The sequence below is a fragment of the Lutzomyia longipalpis genome, chromosome 3, assembly GCF_024334085.1.
Source record: "Lutzomyia longipalpis isolate SR_M1_2022 chromosome 3, ASM2433408v1".
NCBI classification, from domain to species: Eukaryota; Metazoa; Arthropoda; class Insecta; order Diptera; family Psychodidae; genus Lutzomyia; species Lutzomyia longipalpis.
Window position 1 is genome coordinate 8,775,746 of NC_074709.1, and position 25,175 is coordinate 8,800,920.

At 35.0% G+C, this 25,175-nt stretch overlaps 2 protein-coding genes and 1 long non-coding RNA gene across 9 annotated transcripts; 2 read left to right on the top strand and 1 right to left on the bottom strand.

The window, feature by feature from the left end:
* The first annotated feature begins 16 nt into the window (after nt 1–16).
* Nucleotides 17–3,593, top strand: LOC129791885 (probable cytochrome P450 305a1). 2 transcript variants are annotated; one of them, XM_055830497.1, is made up of 2 exons: nt 17–544; nt 603–3,593. In XM_055830497.1, the coding sequence occupies exons 1-2, from the start codon at nt 448–450 to the stop codon at nt 2,024–2,026; spliced, it is 1,521 nt and encodes a 506-aa protein (XP_055686472.1). In that variant the 5' UTR covers nt 17–447; the 3' UTR covers nt 2,027–3,593. The 2 variants fall into 2 exon arrangements, with proteins under 2 accessions (XP_055686472.1, XP_055686473.1); XM_055830498.1 differs by having other exon boundaries at nt 100–544; nt 624–3,593.
* Nucleotides 3,594–3,760: 167 nt separating this feature from the next.
* Nucleotides 3,761–25,065, bottom strand: LOC129791829 (protein cycle). Of its 6 annotated transcripts, none has more exons than XM_055830379.1 (10): nt 24,761–25,065; nt 18,681–18,762; nt 7,759–7,844; nt 7,058–7,126; nt 5,490–5,944; nt 5,018–5,435; nt 4,689–4,946; nt 4,461–4,597; nt 4,257–4,376; nt 3,761–4,190 (listed from the first exon to the last, which is right to left on the bottom strand). In XM_055830379.1, the coding sequence occupies exons 2-10, from the start codon at nt 18,744–18,746 to the stop codon at nt 3,820–3,822; spliced, it is 1,980 nt and encodes a 659-aa protein (XP_055686354.1). In that variant the 5' UTR covers nt 18,747–18,762; nt 24,761–25,065; the 3' UTR covers nt 3,761–3,819. The 6 variants fall into 6 exon arrangements, with proteins under 6 accessions (XP_055686354.1, XP_055686353.1, XP_055686352.1 ...); XM_055830378.1 differs by lacking the exon at nt 24,761–25,065 and adding an exon at nt 18,939–20,615 and having other exon boundaries at nt 3,761–4,187; XM_055830377.1 differs by lacking the exon at nt 24,761–25,065 and adding an exon at nt 18,939–20,609.
* LOC129792035 (uncharacterized) lies at nt 8,020–10,336 on the top strand. Its single transcript, XR_008750766.1, has 5 exons — nt 8,020–8,131; nt 8,213–8,339; nt 8,724–8,890; nt 9,123–9,315; nt 10,232–10,336. It is a non-coding gene; the product is annotated as an uncharacterized LOC129792035 (long non-coding RNA).
* Nucleotides 25,066–25,175: the final 110 nt, after the last annotated feature.

Here is a 25,175-nt window from a genome sequence, read left to right on the forward strand (position 1 = left end):
TGATAAAGATCATTTGAGAGTATTTTAGAGACTGGCCTCTCTCACTGCCTCTGCTGAATAACTTCCTAAATGCCCTCTCATTTGTCTTTTGCGGTGGGGCTCATTCAGAGCTGCATTGTGCAGTGGGCTCTGTTAGTGTTGAGCCAGAGATCAACCAAAGGGGCCACACGCTGCTCTTGTGGGGGCTCTCTCTCTCTTACGATTATTAGAAGAAGAAAAATAAAATTTTACTCAACTGTGTGTGGGAAGAGAGATGTGAGAAATTTGGAAGCACGTGGTGGAGAGAGTGTGCGGAATTTGTGAATGAATCAGTGTGGGACTCAAGCCTCGGTCGATGAGGAAGGTCTACTGAAAGCCCCACTGCTGGGTCGCGTGTGCTCTCTTTACGTAATAACCGGGAAGATTTTCTCTTCTCCTTAGCAATTTTATTTTATTTTTTTTACTACCATGGAGGGACTTTTTGTGATCCTTCTTCTGTGTATTTGTCTCCTTGGAGCCCTGCTGGTGGCAAAGGAGCTGCGACGTCCTAAAAATTTCCCCCCAGGTGAGTTCTAGCGGGGAATTTTCCTCCTGCGAAGTTTTTTTTTTTCGTTTAACCGAAGAGCTTTGTCCCTCCCACACAGGACCACAATGGCTCCCCATTGTGGGGAATTCCCCTCAATTGCGACGCGAAGCAAGGAAATTCGGTGGACTCCATCGTGTCTATGGCATGTGGATGGAAAAGTATGGAAGTTCCGTGCTTGGGATGAAGCTCGGTGGCACTTTGTATGCTGTGGGGTCATCGTATGATGTTGTCCGTGAAATCCATATGCGTGAGGAGTTCGAGGGACGTCCTAAGAATTTTTTTATGCGTCTCCGTACAATGGGTTCACTGCGCGGAATCACATGTGTCGACGGGGCAATGTGGGCGGAACATCGGGCTTTTGCGGTGAAACATTTGCGAAATGCCGGCTACGGGCGGCAACCAATGGAGCTGGCAATTGGGGAGGAACTTGAGGATCTTCTTGCACTCATTGAGCACCAAATGGGTGCTTCTGGCCCATTTTGGCCAGGGAAAATCCTCCCGGTATCCGTGCTCAATGTTCTGTGGACCTTCACGGCGGGTAAACCACTTGGGCGCGATGATGTGCGCATTGAGAAGCTCCTCTCGCTCCTGCAGGAACGTTCAAAGGCCTTCGACATGTCCGGCGGGGTACTCTCCTCCATGCCATGGATACGATTCCTCGCCCCCGAATGGTCCGGCTACAATCTCATCCGACGCTTCAATGAAGAACTCAGAGATCTCCTCATGGAGACCATTGATGCCCACCATGAGTCCTACAGTGAGGACAAATCATCCGATGATCTCATTTATGCCTTCATAAAGGAGATGAAGCAACAGCAGAACACACAGAATCCCCAATCAACCTTCACCAACATCCAACTAACAATGGTTATTCTGGACATTTTCATTGCTGGCTCCCAAACAACAAGCATCACAATTGATCTAGCCCTCATGATGCTACTCCTGCACCCCGAAATGCAGGACAAGATTTACGAGGAAATCACGCAGAACAATGATGCGAAGAATCTCTCGTCATCCCTTCATGGGAACTTCCCATTCACAGAGGCGTACCTAATGGAAGTACGGAGATTCTTCAATGTTGTCCCCATTTCGGGTCCACGCAGGACAACACGCGATACCCACCTGGGTGGCTACAGCATCCCCCGCAATACAACGATTCTCATTAATTTGCATTCAGTGCACATGGATGAGGAGCATTGGGGTGATCCGCACACCTTTCGACCTGAGCGATTCCTCAGCGGTGGGAAGATCTGCAATGCAGAACGTTTGATGCCCTTTGGGCAGGGCAAAAGGCGATGCTTGGGCGATACGTTGGCACGTGCGTGTATTTTCACCTTCTTCACGGGCATCGTGCAGAAATTTAAGCTTGCACCCATTGCCGATGAGCCACCGGATGTGAATCTTCTGCCAGGCATTACTCTCTCCCCCAAACCCTACAGAGTTCTCTTTGAGAAGCGATGAAGGAGAGGATGCGGAGGCGCCTAGTTGGTGTGGGAATCCTTCTGCTAATCCTTCAGATAAGTTTCTCTTTACATTTTTTTTTAAGATCAGAAAAATATTTTTCTCTGGATAAAATAATTCATTTTCTGTTTAAAAGAATATTTTGTTTCACAGAAAAAATCTTTTTTAACAGAAAAATGATTTTATGAGCTCAAGAATTAATTTTCTGAATAGAAAGAATAATTTTATTTCATAAAAAGAACATTTTTCTGATCAAAAGAATAATTTTTTGGTCAAAAGAGTAACTTGTTTAACAACTAAAAAGTTTTCTATTTAGAAGAATTTTTCTTTTGATCAGAAACATATTTGTCTGAGCTTAAGAATTAATTTTTGATCAGAAGAATTAGTTTTCTGATTAGAAAAAAAATCTTTTGCTTAGAAGAATAAGTTTTTCGATCAGAAAAAAAATGTTTTGAAACGAAGATATTTTTTGCGCTAAAGATTAATTTTATTATTAAATAGAACAAATTTTGTAACCAAAGAAATATTTCTTTTGTCCAGAAGAATAATTCTTTAAACTCAAAAAATCATTTTTCTGATCTAAAGAATTCATTTTCAGAGTTTAAGAATAATTTTCTAAACAAAAAAGTTTTTTTTCAGCTCAAAAGAATATTTCTTTTGTCCAGAAGAAAATTTTCTTTGAGCTCAAAAAATTATTTTAGAATGAAAAGAATTCATTTTCTGAATAGAAAATACAATTTTTTGAAAAGAAAATATTTTTCGGCATTCAAGAATTAAATAGTTTTCTGATCAAAAGAATAAGTTTTTTTGGCCAGAAGAATAGCTTTCTGAACAACAGAATTATTTTCTGTTTATAAAAAATAAATTCTTTTGATCCGAAAGGAGTTTTTTTTTATCTTAAGAATTCATTTTCTGATCGAAAAAAAGTTTTGAATATAAGAATATTTTTCTGAAGTCAAGAATAATTTTTCAAACAGAAGGAGAATTTTTTTCAGCTCTAAAGAATATTCATTTAGTTCAGAAGAATATTTCTTTGAGTTCAAAAAATCCTTTTTCTGATCAAAAGAATTTATTTTCTGTTCAAAAGAATATTTCGTTTAATAAGAAGATAATATTTTTTTGAGCCCAAGAATAAATTTTCTGTTAAAAAAAAGGTTTTTTTATGAAAAATATTTTTTTCTTAGCTAAACAACAATTTGATCAAAAAACAAACTCTGAGTTAAAAAATAATTTTCTATTAAAAAAAGTTTTTTTGTCATCAAAAGAATAAATTTCTATTAAAAAGAACAAAATCGTATCAAAAGAACATATTTTTCCTTGAGAAGAATATTTCTTATTTTCAGTTCAAAAGATTTTTGTTTGATAAGAAAATATTTTCTTGAGCAAAAAAATAATTTTCTGAGCAAGAAAAAGACATTTGTCCTTCCCTATTCACATCTTAATGCTAATCTCTGCCTAATCTGCAAAAGAATATGGGCTTTTAGGGTCATTTAGGGGTCACTTTAGTGTGTGGATTTGTTTAGAGAATTTTAGAATTTTCACAAATAAATTTTGAATTTATCACAAAGAATGATTTTTCTTATTTTTCCCCCCGAGAATTTCCATGAGAATGGTTTTATGTTCCTTTCAGTCGAATAACAAAAGACTTTTGTTGTCTCTTTTTATTCATTTTGCACAACGCTGTGTTGAAAGGTGAAGAAGAGTCGCCCAGAGAAGGAAATAAACCAACATACAAAAAGTTATCAATTTGTTGAATCTTCTTTTTGCATTCAGAGAAATTCAAATTTTTGTTTTTATGGAAGTGGCCATGGGAGTCCGGTGAAGTCAACAGGACCCCCAAGTCCAGCATCAGCTTCCAAGAGGCTCATTATGACAGCCATTGCTGCCTCATCATTCCCATCTGTGGTACCAGTTTGATTTGGAGCTTCTGTGGCCATTCCGGGTGTTGTCATCATTTGCAGGACTTCCGTATTGGAATGATTTGCATTGATGATGCTGTTGTTGCGCACATGGTACCCCGGGAGGGTGCCATTCAATCTCTGTGGATTTGCCTGGACAATTCGTCGATCGAGACTCACTTCACTGGCTGAAATGCTACTCTCGGACAAATGAATGTGCTGATGGGGATTTGTGTCTGTCACCTCCGGATCAGGGCTGCTTTCTGCTGCAAAAGAATCAACGATTCAACAAAAGAATTTCTTTGATGTGTGCTGTGTGTGTGTGGGAATACCTGATGATGAGTCTCCCACTCTTCGTTGATGATCGAGAACTTGTTCAGCTATTTGTCTCCCAATTTTACTCGCTTCAACGTGCGTATTGATAATCCGATGCATTTCCCTGCCATTGGAAGCTAATGGCAAACAAAAGAAGTCCCCCAAGAACGTTTATAGAGAAGTTAAACTTCCCACTCAATCCTACCTCCAAAGGAACTTACCTTGATTGAAGAAATCAAAATTCCCCGGAGCACTATTCTCAGCTCCTCCTGCTCCATTCCCAGTGCGATATGTGACACCATTTCCGGTTGTATTGGTTGCTGCGCATGATGCAGCTTCATCCACTTTGGTATCCGATCTACATTGAGGATGCACACAGAGGTGTTGTTAATGAAATAATTGAATTGCAAATGTTTCACCACACATTTGCAAGAGAGAGAGAGACTCACAGTATAACAGAATTCTTAGCTATTAAATATTCAACATCTTTCGTCCATGGATTCCGGAATGATTTCCATTCACTCTGCAGCCGTACAAAGCCACCGTCTTTCGTACGTAGCCTGTAGATGGGTGTTGTGATGTGTTCTGAGATCTGAAGGGCAGATTTGTGGGATTCCGCCAGGGAGGGAATGTCTTCGTGATGGTAGTACTCGTACATACTTGTCCCAAGGAGTTCCTGCGGTAGGAAGCCCAGAATCAACGTTGCCCTGATGAATGAAGAACAAACATTGAGAGAGAATTCAACAAATTTAAGGGAGAATCTAGATTATTCTCTCACCTTTGATCGACAAAGAGGAATTTCCCATCCATGGCATGACGAGAGATGAACTGAATGCTCCGCAGATTGAGATTGTTACTGATTGGGGGTGTAACATTAGGTACAAAGATATTCGGTGGGATCCTCCCGATGGCAACGAGGCAACTCAAATTGCATGATTCCCCATCGTCTGCCTCCTGCTCCTCTAGGCCAATTTTAGCTGGTGCCCAGGACTTGAGGTAGCCCGTGCACTGAATCACTGAGTATTTCTTATCGCTGCTCATCTGCTTCTTCCGCCTGTGGCTATTTGCGGGGGCATCCAGTTCCTCCTTCACCTGAATCGATGCTTTGTACTTCATGCGACAGAAGAAGGATCTCCGGGCACCTGGACAGAGGCGTGACAACCCCTGCGGGACGTCCGTCTTCACCGGAAGCATTGCTACAACGAATTTCATTTTATTTCTCAATCCATACAAAACAAAAATCTTCCTACTTTTGGCATCAATTAATCTCTCACGAGGACTCAAATCGGACGATGATAGTTGCTCCTTGACCTTAGCCACATCCTTGGGGTGGAGAATATCAAACCAACTCTGCCCAAGGAGATCCCCTTGGGAGTAATTGAGGACCTGCGATACCGACTCGGAAATGTACAAAAGTCTCCCACGATCGCATCCAACGACAAACAGGAAGCTTCCCCCCTCAGCTGCCTGAAGGATGAGCATTTTGAGTTCCTCATCCGACAGGAAAGCCGGCTTGTAGTGCCCTTCGGTGTACGAATGAACTGCCCCACGGATTGTCTTGAGATGCTGCACAGCCATCCGCAGAACTGTTAACTTATCCAATTTCCGGGACATTGCATGACAAATTGGCACCATTGAGGATAATTCTGTGATGTAGGTGTTCATCTTATCCCTTCGTCTTTTCTCAATCTCACTGTGATTCTGCCTAAAAGGAATGTTTTAAGAGGGGCCGAGGGGGTGGAAAGAAATGCGAGGATTAATTGGAAATTGAGACATATGATAAGAGATTAAATTTCTCTCTCTGTGCTGGCAATTATATTCTTCCCGCCAAACGACCTGATTGACTTTCTCCACCCTCTCATTGCCTTTGCTCTCTCACCTTGACCAGGCACATATGTTATCAAATAACTCATCAATTTGTGAGGCTTCTTCAACCTCAATTCCGCTCATTCTTTGCTGCTTTTGTGTGTCACACCAAAAGAATGCAAAGGAAGGAATATTTTAAGGGCAAAAATGCAATTTTTTGTAAATCTCAAAAGAATGTCCGAGTTGGGAAGAAAAAATCCTCTTTTTTCTAAGAAATCTTTGACCTTGCCTTTGACCTCTCTTTGTGGTTGGAAATAATTTTTTTTTCAGAAGCTATTTTTGAAAGAATTTTTACTAATAGTTGAGTTGAGAATTCTTAAACGCTCTGGGAAATTATTAAAGAATAAAAAATTAATTAATAAAAGATTTAATCCAGTAGAAAATAATTATTTTAAAAAGAATTCTATTCATATTGGGCGAAATTCACTACTTAGTCGAACTTAAAATTTTAAATCAGTTTCTAAGTCGATCTTAAGGTTTTAAGTCAGTATTTTTTTAAGCCTGACTTTATATTTTTAAAAGAAAATAAAATAAAATAGTTCTTTAATCAGAAAATCTTACATATTTTCCAGGACAACTCAGGAAAATCCAAGCCTGACTTGAAAATTTTAAATCAGACTTAAACAAAACTGACTTAAAACCTTAGGCCAACTTAAAAACCGACTTAAAATTTTAAGACCGACTGATTAGTGAAATCCTCCTATTATTTAAAAAAAAACTCGGCGCCCCCACTGACCAATCAGAAATGTTGAAAAAAATCAAAGAACCATCCATACCTCCAAAAATTGTAAGAAATCTTAATCTTAAAACTTTTTATCACCCCTTTTGAGACATTTTAATCAGCACAAGTTGTTAATTCTTTTAATAAATCCTCCCTTTCGTGTTGAGAGAAAAATCACAGAAAAAATACAAAGTTTTTTCTTATCGATTAAAATTGAAGATAATTTCTTACTTTTTATTGTCTTCCGTTCTCACAGATTTTGCATCATCACCTGTATCGTCTTCCAAGTCGCTGTTTTCCCTAAAAAAAAAAACAAAAACGCAAACAAACAAATAATAATTTCACTTTTTATCTCAATTATGTGCAATTATGTTCTTCAATTAAAGTATTTTTTTTTTAAATAAATTAAATTACTTTTAATGTCAAATATTATGTAATTTTATTTAATACTCTACGAGAGAGTTGTCCTGAAGACGTACAAATTAACCTTCGGGGAATCATTCATGTCCCCGAAGCAATTAATTCTCACACAAAGTACCGTGTAAATGATGGAAGAAAAGACTCCCCATTTGACGCAATTGCCCGCATAAATGGGGGTGGGTGAGAATATTGAAAGTAGGGGCGTTTTGTATCAAAAGGAATGGAAGCTGTATGGTAATTTCTTGCCAAGTGTTGCGGAAAACCACATAAATTCCACCTTTTGGTGCATTGAGAGCAACACTCAATTAGCTTCCAACAAAGCTGTGACGTTGATTCTTGCACAGATTGTTTCTTCAGTGTAAATTATTCTGAAGGGTTGAATTCTCTCACTTGTTGCACTTTTGTACGGATTCTCTTTGAAAAGAGAGTTTGGTGCGAGAACTTCTACGCAGGAAGTGGGTAGAAAAATTCTTTTTTATTCTTCAAATTGAAAAAAAAATTCACAAACTTACGTGTAGGAGCACTTTCTCTTCCTCTGATGTCCTCTGGCCATGTGATGATTTGACGATGAATTCTGCGAATGGCTATTTGTTGTGTCGGTTGTGCTCAGTGTTGGCAAAGCCATGCATAAAACTCATTCGGGAAAAAGCCGAACGACGCTAGCGCCACGGTGGCGAGCACTGGAAATTGTTCCAGTTGAAATTGTAAACAAAGTGTCCGCGAGTGAAAATAAGCAAATTAGCGATGAAAATCATGTTTTCCATTGATTTTCCTCGCTAATTATGCTGGAAAAGTACCGCGAAATGTGTTTTTGTGTGTTTTGTGCAAAAAATTTTCCGCAAAATAGGAAAATTTGCACAAAAACTGTGGTGAAAAAAACAACAGGTAAGGAAAATCGACATTTTAGAGACAATTTCCGTGAAAATTGTCTGTTTTTCTTTTCTAAAATGTATTTTACTATTTCAGGGACCAATTTACAATCATCCCGTGCAGCAAAATACGCGAAATTGGACAAATTTTCGCGTGAACGGCTGCCTTCGAGGCGTTTCCGGCGACTTAAGAAGACTGCTTCTCCGGCTCCTTCGTATTTAAGGTAAGTTACACATATTTCACGGGCATTTTTCTAAAAATCCACCTGGGGCTGAATTCTCTAAGGCAGGAACCTGTCGTGAAAAACTCCCGGGTGCGTTAACGCTTGAAAAACAACGCTAAAACCGTTCCGGGAGTTTATCATGGGCGCATTCTCGTCTGTTAGTCATCTTCCCGCCTGAAAGCTCTCGAGAGTTTTTCTTCTTTAAAGAACTCAGCCCCTGAAATTGTGTCTGAGATACAGTAGAGCCTCGAGAGACGAATTTTTTCATTCAAGTTTTTAGTCATTTTCCCACCTAATGGGATTTGCATTGAAAAAAATCATCTTGAGGCTTTGGAGGAGAGTAAAAGATTTAACTAATTATTTTTTTTTCTTTCTCATTTCTAGGTACATCAAGAAATGATGCCTCGCGTACAGTACAGGAGAGGGAAAGATGAGGCACAGAAGGACGAGATGAATGAGCGCCGGATCTTGCCACTACGGGTTCCCCAGCATCGCCTCAACATAGTCCCCGAGATCCGGATCGGACAGATGGACCCAAATGTAGCAAATTGGTAAGTAAATTATTTTATTTTACTGTAGTTTATGTAGATTTGGTGGGCGTCCTTTTGTGAAGCCTACTGAAATTGAGTCAAAAATACAGAAGAGTCTCACGATGACGGATTAATTCCTTAAATTTTTTGAATTTTTTCATCTAATGGGATTTGTATTGTAAAATTCATATTGAGGGACTTTTGAAAGGATTTAATTTAGCTAATCAGTTTTTTCTCTCTGTATAATTTCTAGATACGTCGGGAAATGCTTCATGTGCTTCCAGGGGAAAAGATAAAGCACAAAAGGACGAGGAATGGGCGGATCTTGCCACTATACGGGTTCTTCAGCATCGCGTCAACGGACAGATGAGGCAGATCTGGTGGAAGTGAAGATGGACCCAAATAAGTCTGTCCGCCAAAAATTCTCTTCACTGAATGAGCAAACGGTGAGTAAATTATTTTAATTTAATTTATATAAATACAGTGGAGGACCCCATGTTCATTTTAAGACTTTTTCGAGTAGTAAAAGACTTAGAATTAATTTTTTTATTTTTTAAATGTCCAAAGGGGATGTTCTCCTTATCAGGACTAAACAGAAATTGCTACAATTTCATATTCTCATAATTCATATTCTCGGTAAAATTTATCAATTTTTATCTTTTATGATAAAAGTGACTTTATGAGGTCCTCTAATGAGCATCTTTAGTCATTTTTCATGTTGTTTAAATATTTCAAAAACTATTAAATCTGTTAGAAATTGATCTTCTACGTCTCATACTAAAACCTTTAAAGCAAAATTTTTTTTATCCGCTCAGTTTTTGCTAATTATAAACTGTTCAATTTATTTTTTAATATTAGGTACCTCCTTATTCGGAATAATCGTTAAATAATTTGTTAAAAACTCTAAATTTTAATACTCTAAAATTAAAAAAATCTTTTTATAAAAAATCAGAATTCTGACTAACCTTTTTTTTATATGATAGAAAATTATTTTGATTTTACGATAAAAATTCATAAAATAAGAAAAAGCTTTTTATGCTGAATCTCACCCTAATTCTAGTACTTTTTCTTTAGATTGTACGACATTCAAATTTTTAAATTCTTGATGTCGATTATTATAATCTTTAATTAATGTACAGTCAGGTGTCTTTCTACTCATTATTATTAATGGGTGAGAAGAGTTTATTCTATGTGACGCTAACTTAATACTTGACTGTACCGTATTTGGTTGTATTTGATGCAAAAGTTTTCATTTAATCATTATTTCTTATTTTGTAATTTATCTTAATGTTGTATTCATTTTATATCTGAATTCTTTTATTTTTAGCTAATCATTTTTTTTTTGTTTCCATATATTTTTAGATACATCATCAATCCGACACCATGGTTGTGGTAATTGGTCGTCTGAGGATCCAGAAAAGAATCTCTCATGATGGAAAGTGTCCTTAGCTCGTCATCCATGCTGGATAATGTAAACATTTATTTATTAAGATAGATTTTTTTTTTAATATAGCCTCATATTTTGTTGTAGTCTTATGTATATTTTGAAACACATTCTTTTGTTAATTTTAATGTTAATGTTAAGTTAGTTAATGGAAATAAAAATTTAAGAAAAGACAAAATATTTTCTTTTTCTCTATTGAAGATTGTACTGAGTCCTTGGTTCGTTTTACTTTTTGATTTTTCTTATTAAAGGTAAGTTATTGATTCATTTCTGGTAAGCAATTTTTACAGAAAATAATTACGAAAATTAGTTTACCTCTTACCCTATACATTATCTAGAGAAGAAATAGGAAATAGTTTCATTCCTTTGCCCCTTTTACTCATTTCTTTCATAAAAAAAGACCCTAATACCAAAAAATTAATGTTCACAAAAAATCAAGAGATTTTTTTAAAATTAGGGCCTTGTTTAAAGCCTTTTCTAATACATTTTGAAGACTTGACACCTTTATAAATTATTTTTTTAACAAAATAAAATATTTTAAAGCCCACAGGGCTTTAATGACTTTTATTTATTAGTTTTTAATTAGGTAAACTATTTTCGAGTCCACAGGGCCTTCCCAAAAATTCAAAACTACTTTTATTTATTATTTCTTTAATTAAATAAATTATTTTTGAGCACACAGGGCTTTCCCAAAAATCCAAAACTACTTTTATTTATTATTTTTTTAATTAAATAAATTAGTTTTAAGACCACAGGGTCTTCCTAAAGATATGAATTATTTTTATTAATTCTTTTTAAAACAAATTATTTTTAAGCGCACAGGGTCTTCCTAAAAATCCAGAACTACTTTTATTTATTATTTCTTTAATTAAATAAAGTATTTTTGAGCACACAGGGCCTTCCCAAAAATATAAACCACTTTTATTAAAATATTTTAATTAAATAAATTATTTTTGAGCCCACAGGGTCTTCCTAAAAATCCAGAACTACTTTAATTTAATAAAAAAAAAATATTTCAGGACTTTAGGACAGGTCCTGTAGGTTTGAAAATAATTTATTTTAAAAAAATTAATTAAAAAAAGTAGTTCAGAGTTTTAGGGAAAGCCCTGTAGACTTGAAAATTATTTATTTATTAAAAGAAATAATAAACAAAAATAGTTCATGTCTTTTGGAAAGGCCCTGAATTTATTTGATTAAAAAAATATCAAATTCTAGAAGTTCAGGCTTTTGGGAACACCCTATGAGATTGAAAATAATTTAATTTATTAAAAAATAATAAATGTGAGGTCGAAAATAATTTATTTGATTAATAAATATTAAATAAAAGTAGTTCATATTTTTTGGGAAGGCCCTGTGGGGTCGAAAAAAATTTGTTTCCAAAAAAACAATTAATAATAGTAGTTTAGAATTATGGGAACGCTCTATGGGTTTCAAAATAATTCATTTTGTTAAAAAATAATTAATAAAGGTGTAAAATCTTCAAAATGTAATAGAAAAGGCTATAAGCCAAGGCACTAATTTCGAAAACGTCTCTTGATGTTTTGTGAAGGCGCTAGAGGTAGGTTTAGGTATTAGTTTTTTTTTTAATGAAAGAAATGAGTAAATGGGATGAAAGTATTCCCCATAGGGCAGGAGTTAAACTAATTTTCGTCAATTATACCTACTTATTCTATAAATAGTAAAAATTGCTTGCCAGAACTGAAGCAATAACTTACCTTTAATAAGAAAGATCGAACAATAAACCGAACCAAGGACTCAATACATTCTTTAATAGAGAAAAATAGAGAAAAAGGAAATATTTTTTGTGTTTTTTTTTTAATTTATATTTTTATTTCCCTTAACTAACTTAACATTAACATTAAAATTAACAAGAGAAAGTGGTTCAAAATAGATATAGAACTAAAAAAACAATAAAAGTGAGGCTACATTTTAAATATCTATCTCAGTCAAAAGTAAATGAAATAAATGAGTTGGCCCACTCAAGGATGTCCACATTATTCACGATGAACCATGAGTTAAGGACACCTTCCATAATGGGAGATCCTCTTCTGGATAATCAGACGCAAGGGGTGTTTATCTGGCGAATCTTTGGATATTTTAGGCGAATCTTCGCGAATCTTGACGAATCTTAGCGAATCATCCGAATCATGGCGAATAATCCGAATCTTCACGAATATTGGCGAATATTGGAAAATATTTATAAATATTTGCGAATTTTGATCAACATTCTTCATAATTAGTTAATGTCGGAATAACTGACTACCTCAGACCGTGTCCAAACTTCGTATAAGTTATGTTTTAGGTGTTTTAGTCACTTCACATTACGAAAAAGTTGGAGTGACATTTTTGTTCCAACCGGCTTACTGGTGGTGGCTTAAATTTTACCTTATAGCTCAAGAACGGTAACAGATAAAGGCTTCCGGTTTGAAGTTTTCTATAGAAATGTGGGTGTAAAATTTCATTTTTTCACATTTTCAAAATCCAAAATGGCCGCCATCCGCCATTTTGAACTACGGTCAACCAATTCTCTTGCAGCTAGAGATCTGGAATTTTAGTCTGTTGTAGAGCTCAGTGAGACGTTTTCATCGATAATTTACACTTGACAATCGGTCAAGCCGTTTAGCAAATATGGCGGCCTAAAGCAAAAACTGTTTTTTCGATATAATTCGAGAACGGCTTGACCGATTTTGACCACCTCAAGGTCAAATGAAAGGTTTCAAGAAGCATTACAACTGTCTAAAACATTTAAAGTTCCAAAAATGGCCGCAAGAGACGCTAAAATCAAAAACAAAAATTGCCTAAATTTAAGGGGTAATTTCTATAATTTATGTCGCCGTTTAGAAGATTTTGCCATTTAAAAAATTCTTGTATGTATGTGGGAATATTAGAATTTGAAATCAAAATCGTAGTAGAGTGTGTGCGAACATCAGAGAGAGAGAATAGACGACAAGTGAAGAGAAAAGCCGTGAAAATTTGTGACGAAAGAAAAATCACCTCATGTACCATCAACCTCTTTACCAATTAAATAAACTATTCTACATGTATTCTAAAAGTTCTGAAGGCCATATCTCGAGTGCTCCTTGACCAATTTTGCTCAAATTGGACATTTTAAGGTTTTGAAATGCTATGTGACTATCTAAAACATCAGAAACCTCAAGCTATAAAAAAGCTACAGCTACAATTTGAATAAAATCAAATTAAGACAGGTAAAACAAGAGATAAAGTTTTGAAAAAAAAATCTAATGACAATGAGTGGTATTCTAGGATAGAGACACCTTTCAAGATCAAGGTAAAAATCAAAATAAAGACCAAGACTGTCGGTATTCTACTTTACGACGAATTATCCAGGATAGTAAAATCAAAATTTGCATTATCCTACTTGTCAGTTTCTTGGTTTCAGCTTCGCGCCAAGAAAACTTTAGCGATATCTCTTTCTAACGCATTAATTTTTTCTATTTTTTCTATTGTGCTTTCTCGTTCGCTCTCGGATGACAATTGAACGAAATTTAAACACTTTATGGGAATTTCTTCCCTATTGCCATTACATCCAGGAGCCCTGATTGTATAATCTCGGCTATTATTCCCAGGCATTATTGCTCCGGGAATGGAATGAATATTGTCGGAGAGGTGCTTTCTGCCTCCACATTATGATAATTTGGCGGTAACTGGGGGGGGGGGGTATGCTACTGCAAAATTTTGAATTTTTCTTAGGAATCGTGGTCAATTCTTCTTGCTATTGATGGAGTGACCTCCGGATTAAGGATCTCATCCTAGGATTGTCATATCCTGGACAATCCTGGGATTCTGGGGCAATTTTTTAATTTTTTTCCAGGATTAGTGGTCACTTCTCATTGGTAATGATAAAGTGATCTCCGGATTGGGCATCTCATCCCCGGATTGTCACATCCTGGACAATCCTGGGATGCTGGTGCAAAAATGTTTGTTTTTCGCCGGAATTGTGGTCACTTCTCATTGGTAATGATAAAGTGACCTCCGGACTAGGGATTTCATCCCAGAACTATCAAGCCCTGGACAATTAGGGAATGCTGGTGCAAAATTGTGGTTTTTTCGCCAGAGTAGTGGTCACTCCAACATTACCAATCAAGAGTGACCACAATTCCGTCGAAAAACCCAGAATTTTGCACCAGCATCCCAGGATTGTCCAGGATGTGACAATCCTGGGATGAGATCCCCAATCTGGAGGTCACTTTATCATTACAAAGGAGAAGTGACCATAATTCCGGCAAAAAACAAACATTTTTGCACCAGCATCCCAGGATTGTCCAGGATGTGACAATCCGGGGATGAGATCCCCAATCCGGGGGTCACTCCACCATTACAAAGGAGAAGTGACCACAATTCCAGTGAAAAACAAAAAATTTTGCACCAACATCACGTATTTGTCCAAGATTTGACAATCCTGGTACAACCCGGAGGTCACTCTATCATTAGCAAGATGGAGTGAACACAATTCCGGCAAAAACCCGTCATTTTGCATCTGCATTCCATATTTGTACAAGAGTTTTCATATCTCCCATACTGAATTTACTTTGCCTTTACCTCATTTAAAAACCAATTTTTCAAAGGACCCCAAAACCGTCTTGGAATTTCACATAAATCCAAGACATTTTACGTTATAATAAGACCGTAAATCTCTATCGTAGAATACAGAATCTTGGAATATTTTTATCCAAGTCTCCTTTGACAACTCATTTTGTAAATCTTTATTTTGATTTTGATTCGTATCTCAGAATACTAAAAGTCTTGGAAGTTGTATGAAGAAACAAGATTTTTAGGTTATGGTTCGACCGTAAATCTCTATCTTAGAATACCAAATCTTGAAATATTTTGAATTTCCAAGATTATCCTGAAAATTTCTTGGAATTTTAAAGTAGAATACCAAATCTTGGTTTTTTTCTTTATTTTGATCTTTATATTTATCTTAGAATACCGCCAAATATCTTGAAAACGGCAGAACAGATTTTTTTTTATCTAAATGGTTCAAGAAACTAAAATTTTAAATCAACAGTTGTATGAGAAGGTTGATAGCAGTTAAGTAAAGTGTATTATGATCCTTTTGGTTTTTTAAAGTGTTAAAAAAGTTGTTCTTAATTTTAAACCAAGTTCAAAAAATTCAAACAAACACGTTTAGGCACGTCTATAATACGCGAAATACTTAAAAGCTATAGTTTTTTGCTTAAAAAGTGTTATTTGTGCACCAAAAATATAGGCGAATCTACCGAATCTTAGCGAATCAACCGAATATTGGCGAATCAAGCGAATCTTGGCGAATAATCCGAATCTTGGCGAATAATCCGAATCTTTCGCGAATCATCCGAATCTTTGGCGAATAATCCGAAGATCCGAAGATTTTCATTCAGATAAACACCCCTTGATCAGACGACCAACTACAACCTTGAAGTCCGATCGATGATGTAGGTATCTAAAAAAGATGTGGAAACAAAAAAAACTGATTATCTAAAAATAAAAGAATTCAGATATAAAATGAATATAATCTTAAGACAAATAACAAAATAAGAAATAATGATGAAATGAAAAATTTTGCATCAAATACAACCAAATACGGTACAAAATCAATTAGATATTACGTCAATTAAATATTATAATGATCTACCACAAGAATTTAAAAATTTGAATGTCGTACAATTTTAAGAAAAAGTACTTAGACTTAAAGGTAAGATTCAGCGTAAAAAATCTTTTATTTTTATTTTATGAATTTTTATCGTAAGAGTCGTCAAACTAATTTTTTAGCGCATAAAAAATAGTTTACTCAGAATACCGATTTTTTTAAAATAAGAAATTTTTTAGGATTCTATTTTAGTGTAGGTAAACTCCCTGAAACGGGTACTAAAAACACTCTTTCGGGTATTTCACAAATTATTTAGCGACTATTCCTAATAAGTAGATACTTAATACTAAGAAATAAATTAAATGTTTATATTATAAACAAAAACTGAGTAAATAAAAGAAAAACGTATTTTGCATTAAAAATTTTAGTATGAGACCAATTTCTATCAGATTTATAGTTTTTGAAATATTTAAACAGCACAAAAATGACTAAAGATGCTCATTTGAGGATCTCAAAAACTCACTTTTATCATAAAAGACAAAAATTGATCAAAACTTTTACTCTGAATACGTTTTATTTTTTTTTAAGATTTTTATGGTATATTGGAGAGTAGGCTTTTACGCTGAATACCAAAATGACCGTTTATTTTAAAAAAAAATAGATTTTCTTACTCAACTGTAGCAATTTATGTTTGATCCTGATAAGGAGAACATGTCCTTTGGACATTTAATAAATAAAAATTCTAATTCTAACTAAATTATAAATCTCTTACTTCTCGCAAAAGCCTCAAAATGAACATTTTAATGCAATTCCCATTATTTGGGAAAATAATTTTAAATCGTGTAAATTATTTTGTCATTTTGAGACCCTTCTACACCTGTACTCAATTCCAGGTGGCATCCCAAAAAGACTTATCTGAATAAATTACATTAAATTAAAATAATTTACTTACCAATTGTCTCAGAATTTTGAGCGGACAGCCTTCTCTGGGTCCAACTTGATGCCACTTTGATGAGATCTTCCTCATCAGTCCGATCCAAATCTCGGGGACATTTTTGACGAGATGCTAGAGAACCTAAGTGGCAAGATCCGCTCATTCCTCTCGTCCTTCTGTGCTCTATCTTTTCACCTGCAGGGGCCCGTGAGGCATCATTTCCCAATGTATCTAGAAATGAGACAGACACAAAAATTGATTAGCTTAATTTTTAACTCTTTTTAAAAGCCTCAAGATGAATTTTCCAATTCAAATTCTATTAAATGAGAAAATTAAAAAAAAAAATAGGCAATAAACGCGTCATCTTGAGGCTCATCAGTGTCTTTGACTCAATTTCAGGTGGCTCCCCAAAAGAACGTCCACTGAATCTACGTAAATTACTATAAAATAAAATAATTTACTCACCGATTGCCTCATTTGTGTCCATCTTCTTTCTCTTCTTCACCTGTGCCCCATCTGTTCCCCTCCTGCAGAGCACGTGAGGCATCATTTCTCAATGTACCTAGAAATGAGACAGAAAAAAATTAATTAGTCTAATCTTTCACTCCTCTCAAGAGTCTCAAGATGAAATTTTCAATGCAAATATCATTAGGTGGGGAAAAGGACTAAAAACTTGAATGGATAAGTTCGTTATCTCGAGGCTCTACTGTATCTCAGACACAATTTTACGTGGCCCCCAAAGAAAAAGTCCACCGATGAATATACCACTGAAGTACAATGAATTTACTTACCGATTGTCCCATCTTGAAGCATCCAACCACCCAGAGAAGGGAATTTTGGGTAGACATCTTCACTTGGAAGAAAATTTCTCGCCCCACTTCTCCATCTGGACAGCATCTTCTTCATCTGCCCGAATCTTGAGGGATGAGATTTACTTCTCACTCTGTCCAGTAGATGAAGCATTTTCGGACATATCCAGAAGAGAGAAAGAAAAAAAATAATTAGTTAAATCTTTTACTCTCCTCCAAAGCCTCAAGATGATTTTTTTCAATGCAAATCCCATTAGGTGGGAAAATGACTAAAAACTTGAATGAAAAAATTCGTCTCTCGAGGCTCTACTGTATCTCAGACACAATTTCAGGGGCTGAGTTCTTTAAAGAAGAAAAACTCTCGAGAGCTTTCAGGCGGGAAGATGGCTAACAGACGAGAATGCGCCCATGATAAACTCCCGGAACGGTTTTAGCGTTGTTTTTCAAGCGTTAACGCACCCGGGAGTTTTTCACGACAGGTTCCTGCCTTAGAGAATTCAGCCCCAGGTGGATTTTTAGAAAAATGCCCGTGAAATATGTGTAACTTACCTTAAATACGAAGGAGCCGGAGAAGCAGTCTTCTTAAGTCGCCGGAAACGCCTCGAAGGCAGCCGTTCACGCGAAAATTTGTCCAATTTCGCGTATTTTGCTGCACGGGATGATTGTAAATTGGTCCCTGAAATAGTAAAATACATTTTAGAAAAGAAAAACAGACAATTTTCACGGAAATTGTCTCTAAAATGTCGATTTTCCTTACCTGTTGTTTTTTTCACCACAGTTTTTGTGCAAATTTTCCTATTTTGCGGAAAATTTTTTGCACAAAACACACAAAAACACATTTCGCGGCACTTTTCCAGCATAATTAGCGAGGAAAATCAATGGAAAACATGATTTTCATCGCCAATTTGCTTATTTTCACTCGCGGACACTTTGTTTACAATTTCAACTGGAACAATTTCCAGTGCTCGCCACCGTGGCGCTAGCGTCGTTCGGCTTTTTCCCGAATGAGTTTTATGCATGGCTTTGCCAACACTGGTTGTGCTCATGGAATTGGGATCAAGATGACTATGGCTTGGCATGGAAAGTTCACTTCCACTCATAAAAACACAATTTCCACTGCAAAGAAAAATAAATAAATGTTCAAAAAAAATTAGAGAAAAGAATTTTTCTTTAGAGAGTTTCTTGATCATTAAGAAAATAAACGTTTTATTCCATTTGAACCACAATTTTCCGATTTTTCTCACTCATTACAATTTGAAGGAACATTTAGAATTTTCTTTAAAGGGACAAACTTTGTCGTTGTTGTCTGTGTGTTGAGATCAAAGTAGATTTGCTGGCCAAACTGGGAGGGCTGTTGCTGCATTTGGTGCGCCTGATGATGCTGCGAATTGGCGGGTGAAAGAGAATTTCCCTGGGGCGTATGTGAGACTCCCAATTCAGTCAATTGATGTGGCTTCAATTCCTCAAGAGTCAGGAATTCCCTCTCCTCATCTGGAACTTGCAAGAGTCCCGAATACGGGAGGTCTTGTATGGAAAAATTTCTTGCCACCATTTTAATGGATTTTTCACTGAAATTTCTCAGATTTTTTCTTCACTAAAGTTCTATTTTTGAAAATTTTTCACAAAACTTTTTCATTAGACACACTTTACAATATTTTTCTAAGAACCTATTAGAGTTCTAACTAAGGAAGTTGTTTTGGGTTCTTCAGATTTTTTAAATATCATCCAAAAGCTTCACAGAAACTTTTAATTAAAAATTGTCAAGGAAATCCATTAAATTCTTCACAAAATTTAATCAAACTTTTCAAAAAATTTTTAAGAAATTTAATAAAATCTTGAAAAAACTTTAGTAAAACTTTTCCACAATATCTTTTAGAGTTTTAGTTTAGCACATTTTTAACGTTTTTTGATACTTTTCTTATATATCATATTCCTTTATTAATATTCTTCACAAAATCTTTTAAATTCTTCATAAAATTCGGTAAGTTTTTTGCAAAATTTCGTAAACTCCACACAATTAACCATTTTGAAATTGATTTTTTGAAGATCTTTTAACAATTTTCTTAATTTTTCTATGTTTTAGATCCTTTTAATTGTCATCTACAAACTTCACGGCAACTTTTATTTAAAAATTGTCCAGGAAATCAAAAAATGCACAAAATTATTCAAGTTCTTCACAATATATGTATTTAGAATTCTTTGCAAAATTTTATACTGACGCCTAGAAAAGAAATAAAATCTAAAGATTCTCTGTGAAATTCTGTAGTTTCGAGCATTTGCGCTTTTAAAATAAGAGGGAAGAGATGTGTCGATAGAATAATTATTTTTCCAATTAATAGTGCGTGTCAAGTGCACCACACGATTGATGAGCATTCAATTATTATACACACAGCACACGAATTTATTAATAAAACCACAAAGGTATAACAATTTTTCTCACTTGTAAAGCAATTCACATTGATTCACAAATTTTATTATAAATATACAAATTATTTCCTGCACGCGCAATGGAGTATCCAATGGGAATTATTTCAATCACAAAAAAATGTTTTAAATATAATTTTTATTCATTTTCAGATTTTGTGAAAATTTTGTTAAAAAAATATAAAAAATGCAAATTTTGCAGAAAATCTGTTGCTTTTCCCCCCTTAATTGTTGAGCTTAATTGTTAAGGGAACTGTTGCCGAGAGTAAAGAGAGAGATTCACACGGAAGCACACCTGGAATTAAACTGAATTTCCCGCAGAGACCACAAATGCTTTTATAAGGTGTGCTTTCTGCGGTGAGACAAACTTCTGGCTAAATTATATTGATCTCCCGTTCTCACTCACACGCAAAGGCTGGGAATACGGCAGCAATGACGGGAAAATGCGAGCATTGGAGGGTGGAAAATTGCGTACATTCCGAACTTGCTCTACCATCCAGCCAACAAGCTCTTTCCAACCCCCCATTGGCGCATGCCAGAACGGAAATCGCAATAATTTCCCACATTGAGGATTGGATGAAAAGGGGTTGGACTAAAGGACTCCATTTGTTTCCTCTATTGTATTTAACTTGTTGAGTAGTTTTCTTTTATTGCCGAAAATCTCATATTGCGAGAAAGTTTAATTTTTACAGGAAGTTGAATGTCCTTCTTGAAGTATTTATAAAGGCAAAAAAATTACAAGAAAAGGGGATTTTTTTCGGACAAGATGTTCAAGATGTTTGTACATGTAGAAAAGTTTGAGAAAGAAATATTGCATTCTTGAGAAATATTACAAATATTCTAATACACAATACAGTGAATTTTCTTTAATATTCTTTATGCTAAAGCTAAAGAGAAAAGCTTTCTAAATAAAAAAAATATTTACAAAGCTTTAATTTTAATTTTCAAGGCTTTCGGTGTTCGTCAGAGGGAATTCCTGCTCACCCGCAAGGAAAAGCAGCAATTGAAGCCAAAGCTTTCGACCCTAATAGCGGTTCTTCTTCAGTGGTCTTGCTTTTCGTTTCTATGGGGATTGTCCTCCTCTCTCAATTTTCCACACACTTATTAGGGTTTTCTGCAGAATTTCCCTTTTAATTTTTGATTTTCTATTTTCCAATTTTTATACTTTTGTATTTGGCGAATATTCTTTGTGAAGATTTTATGGTTATTTTTTGAGGACAGAAAAAAAATAGATTTTCTCAATAGTTTAATTTGAATTTTTCATTAATGATTAATGCCCCGAAGAAGATCCTTTCAGGGACAAAATATCAAAGAAATGATGACTTAATATTCTTTATTAAATATTTAACTATCTTAGAATGGTCGGGTTTAATAGGTTTAGGTTCAGGGTTTAATAAACCTAAAATTTATTATTAAAAGGTAGTAAAAATTAGCAAATTTAACTATAGAATCTCTATTGTAAAATGTAAAAAATAAACAAACAAACAAGATAAGAATTTTATTAATAAATAACTATCCGGAACTACTTATTTTTTTTCTTAATCACACTGGAAGAGCTGATGCTGTAGTTGTGTGTGCTTGAAGGAGGTATTTTGCTGGAGTATAGAATACAAACAAAAAGATCGCGCGCGCGAGAAATTATTGATGGAAAGCAAAAAAAAAAAAATGAATTGGCGCGTACACCAACCAGCCTCTTAATCGGATTGTTTCAGAACCGACTGTGTCAGTACGTTATGTAATCATTCAAATGATATGTACACAATGCAATTTATACGGCACACGGTGTGTGAGGGGCAATGTGATTCACGACAGACACACGCTCGTTGGAATTATTTTGAATTAATTTTTTCTCTGAATTTATTTTTCATATTAAATATTTCTTTTATAGTTTGGAGTGATTGGAAAATACCTGAAAGCATGGAATTTGACAAAAGACAACGCGAGAAGATGGCCAAGAGATCAATTGGCTGACTAATTGTGCAGCCAACGTCCTGTTTGTCCTGTATTTGATGTGATTTCCTACGCGTTAATCCTTTTGCGCTTTGATGTATCGAAGAGCCAATTTAAATGGGATTTGTCTGTGATATGGCTATTGTGAGCCATTTGAAAATTCGCCTCTTAACACGTTAAAGTTTTCAGGAAAAGTTACTAAATTTATCCCTAAATTCACTTTAAAAAAAAATCAGATGATCCTTCGAATAGCGAAGGAAAAAAATAATAATTGACATCACCATGGAATTTCTTTGCCATTCATCCCTCTTTACAATACATAATGGCTAATGTGTCAATGATATTCTTCCCTGAACACCTGAGAATTATTCTTTTCACAACGCCTGAATACGGTTCTTTGCTTACAAAAAAAAGCGCGAGAAGTTCGACAAATGAAAGTCAATTAAAAGTTCCATTTTCCTTATGCTCTATGCACGTCTCAATGAATTGAATTTTTCTTCTTCATTTCAGTTGAATAAATTCTTCTATTTTTCCTTCTTCAAATGCCTTTTTTTTGCTCCCTCATTTACCTTGATGTCTCTCAATGTTTTTTTTTTGTCAAATACTTATTTGTCTATAAAGTTCAATTTCAATAGAATATGCGATATCACTTGTCTGCCACAGGAGGAGATTTCTGTTTCACTGCAAATCACCATCATCCACCCACATTGGATTTATTGGCCATCTATTACAAAGTATGTAGTACAGTTAAGTGGGGGAGAAGAGGGAAGAAGGAGTGGGTGTGGGTGCTTATTGAGAATTGCGAAGGGGGTTGAAAATTTGAAGAAATATGACAATAACAGGCCACACATACAACTGATGCGCGGGGCAATGTTCAACAAGTGAAGCAGCAATTCAGTAGTCATTTACCTGATGCGCCCGTATTGTTGGTTGTGAAATGAAAACACAGTGAAAAGGATTTCCCACCCACACTCAGCGCTCATTCTACCTTGCAAATGGCTGTGGCGTCATTCTATTTACATCACATTCAAATGATGCATTTTCCAGACATTTATTGTGACAGCTTAAAGGAAAATTCTTTGCTCAATTTAGGGAGGAAATTTCGAACGTTTATTTCATTGTTCTTGTTCAGGAGGATTTGTTTTTCAATAATGAAGAAAAGATAATTTTATAAATTACATTCAAATGCTGAATTGAGGATTAAATTAAACTGTCATTTATAGCTATTTTAGGTGACGATTACAGGTCTCAGACACAGGTAAAAACAATTAATTACCTTACAAATGGATGGTCAAATAATTTTGGAAACGATAAGAACATAATGGCCAAAATGTGAGAATTTCAATTAATTTATTTTAGACAAAAATTTATTTCCAAAATTAAAAATATTAAATTCTAATCAATATTTGGCTATTTAACGAGAATGCTGGCAAATTTTCATTTTTTTCTTGTTTCAACATTGTTTTGGGTCGAAAATCGCCCTGAAACTCCCTGTGCAATTAGGTAGGGGAGACCGGGGCTATTTAAGTCAATTTGCATAATTTCCTCGACAGGTCATTTTCATAGGTTTCCTGGCCTACAACTTTGTCTCATACCACTTTTCTCTATCTCCCCGAAAAATATGCTTCTGACTTTTTTTTTTAAATTCGGCGGGTAAATAAAGTCACCAGCGGGGTAAATAAAGTTGTTGGAATTTTCAAACATTTCCAATGATTTTCCACCTGAGAGATTGATAGTAATTGATAGCTAAACTTCTCATCTTTTTATCCGTTACAAGGAATTTCACTATTATACCCACTAAAACAGAGAATTTTGCGATTTTCTCACTCACTGGGTTAGAAAATACTGTCAAAAGTTCGAAGGGCCATGTTTTTATTCAAATAATTGTTCAGAAAAATCGGAAAAATCATTAAAAATTGGTGAAAAATACATCTTGGCAACGTTTTCTGCATTGATCTAGCTTGTGAAAAAGACAGTAAGATTGGAAAATCGCTAAAAGAAAAGAGTCGGAAAATGATTTTTTCTAAACATGCAAAAAGTAATTTTAGAGGCTCAAAATTTTGTTTGTTTTTTTACTCCTAAAATACTGATCAGATTGTCTCCAAATTACAGTCAATTATTGAAGGTTGGTAGGGCTTCCCTTCATAATTTTTCAGGTTTTTCCGAACTATAACTTGGGAGAAATAAACATTTAAAATTTTTTCATTGACTTTTTTAGCCCCAGTCTACCTTACTTGACCATCCCCTAATTATTAATGCTAATCCTTTGATTCCTTTTAAGGAATATTAATTTATAATTTTAAATATCTTTTTAATGCATCAAATAAATGCTACAAGATGCAACAAATACAAACATCCGTTGCTCTATCTAACTCCTCTACAACAAAATAACTATTAGCTGTGTTTTTCATTGTCACACACACAAACATTGCTTTGGCTTTGAAAATATTTAGCTGCCAATAAAGAATTTTTCCAACTTTTCACAAGCATTGGAAAATTGCGCGATATGTATGTGTGCGAGAGGAAATATATAGTTTGTCGCGCCTTTTCCAATATGATGGAACATCCACACTGAATCTTACATAACAACAAATTAATCTATAAATAATCTTGTTCAATGGGATTATTATTTTCTCAAGAAATAACTTATTGAGTGTTTAGCATACAGGTGAGGGAAGTACCACCATTTTCTTTATTTTTAGCAGAGTTAATGTGGAATAAATCTCTCTTGGGTACTCACTGTGATTCATAAGAACTGCGATGAGGTTGAATTTGATTTTCTTCTCTGGCTGTAGTTTCACCTCCTGGATCAATTACAAAACTTAAAACTTTGCTCGTTTCTTCACAACACAAATTGAAAGTTTTTTTTCCTTTGAAACAAAAAAAAATATCACAAAAAAGTCCAAATTATGGAAAAGCACAAAAGAGAAGGAAAGAAAGCTTCACAAGCCAGCAGTGGTGCAGCAGAAAGTGTTTGGTGGAATTGAAATAAATTGAGACGGAGATTAGAGTTGTGAACAGCTGAAGTTGTTCAAATGATATGCTGTGAAGGTCGTGCATGTAATAATTGCACTTTTTTCGCGACAATCTCACACTATTCTCGCACACTGATGCACCGGAATTGTAAACAATTGTGTAGCTCCATTGTGTATCAG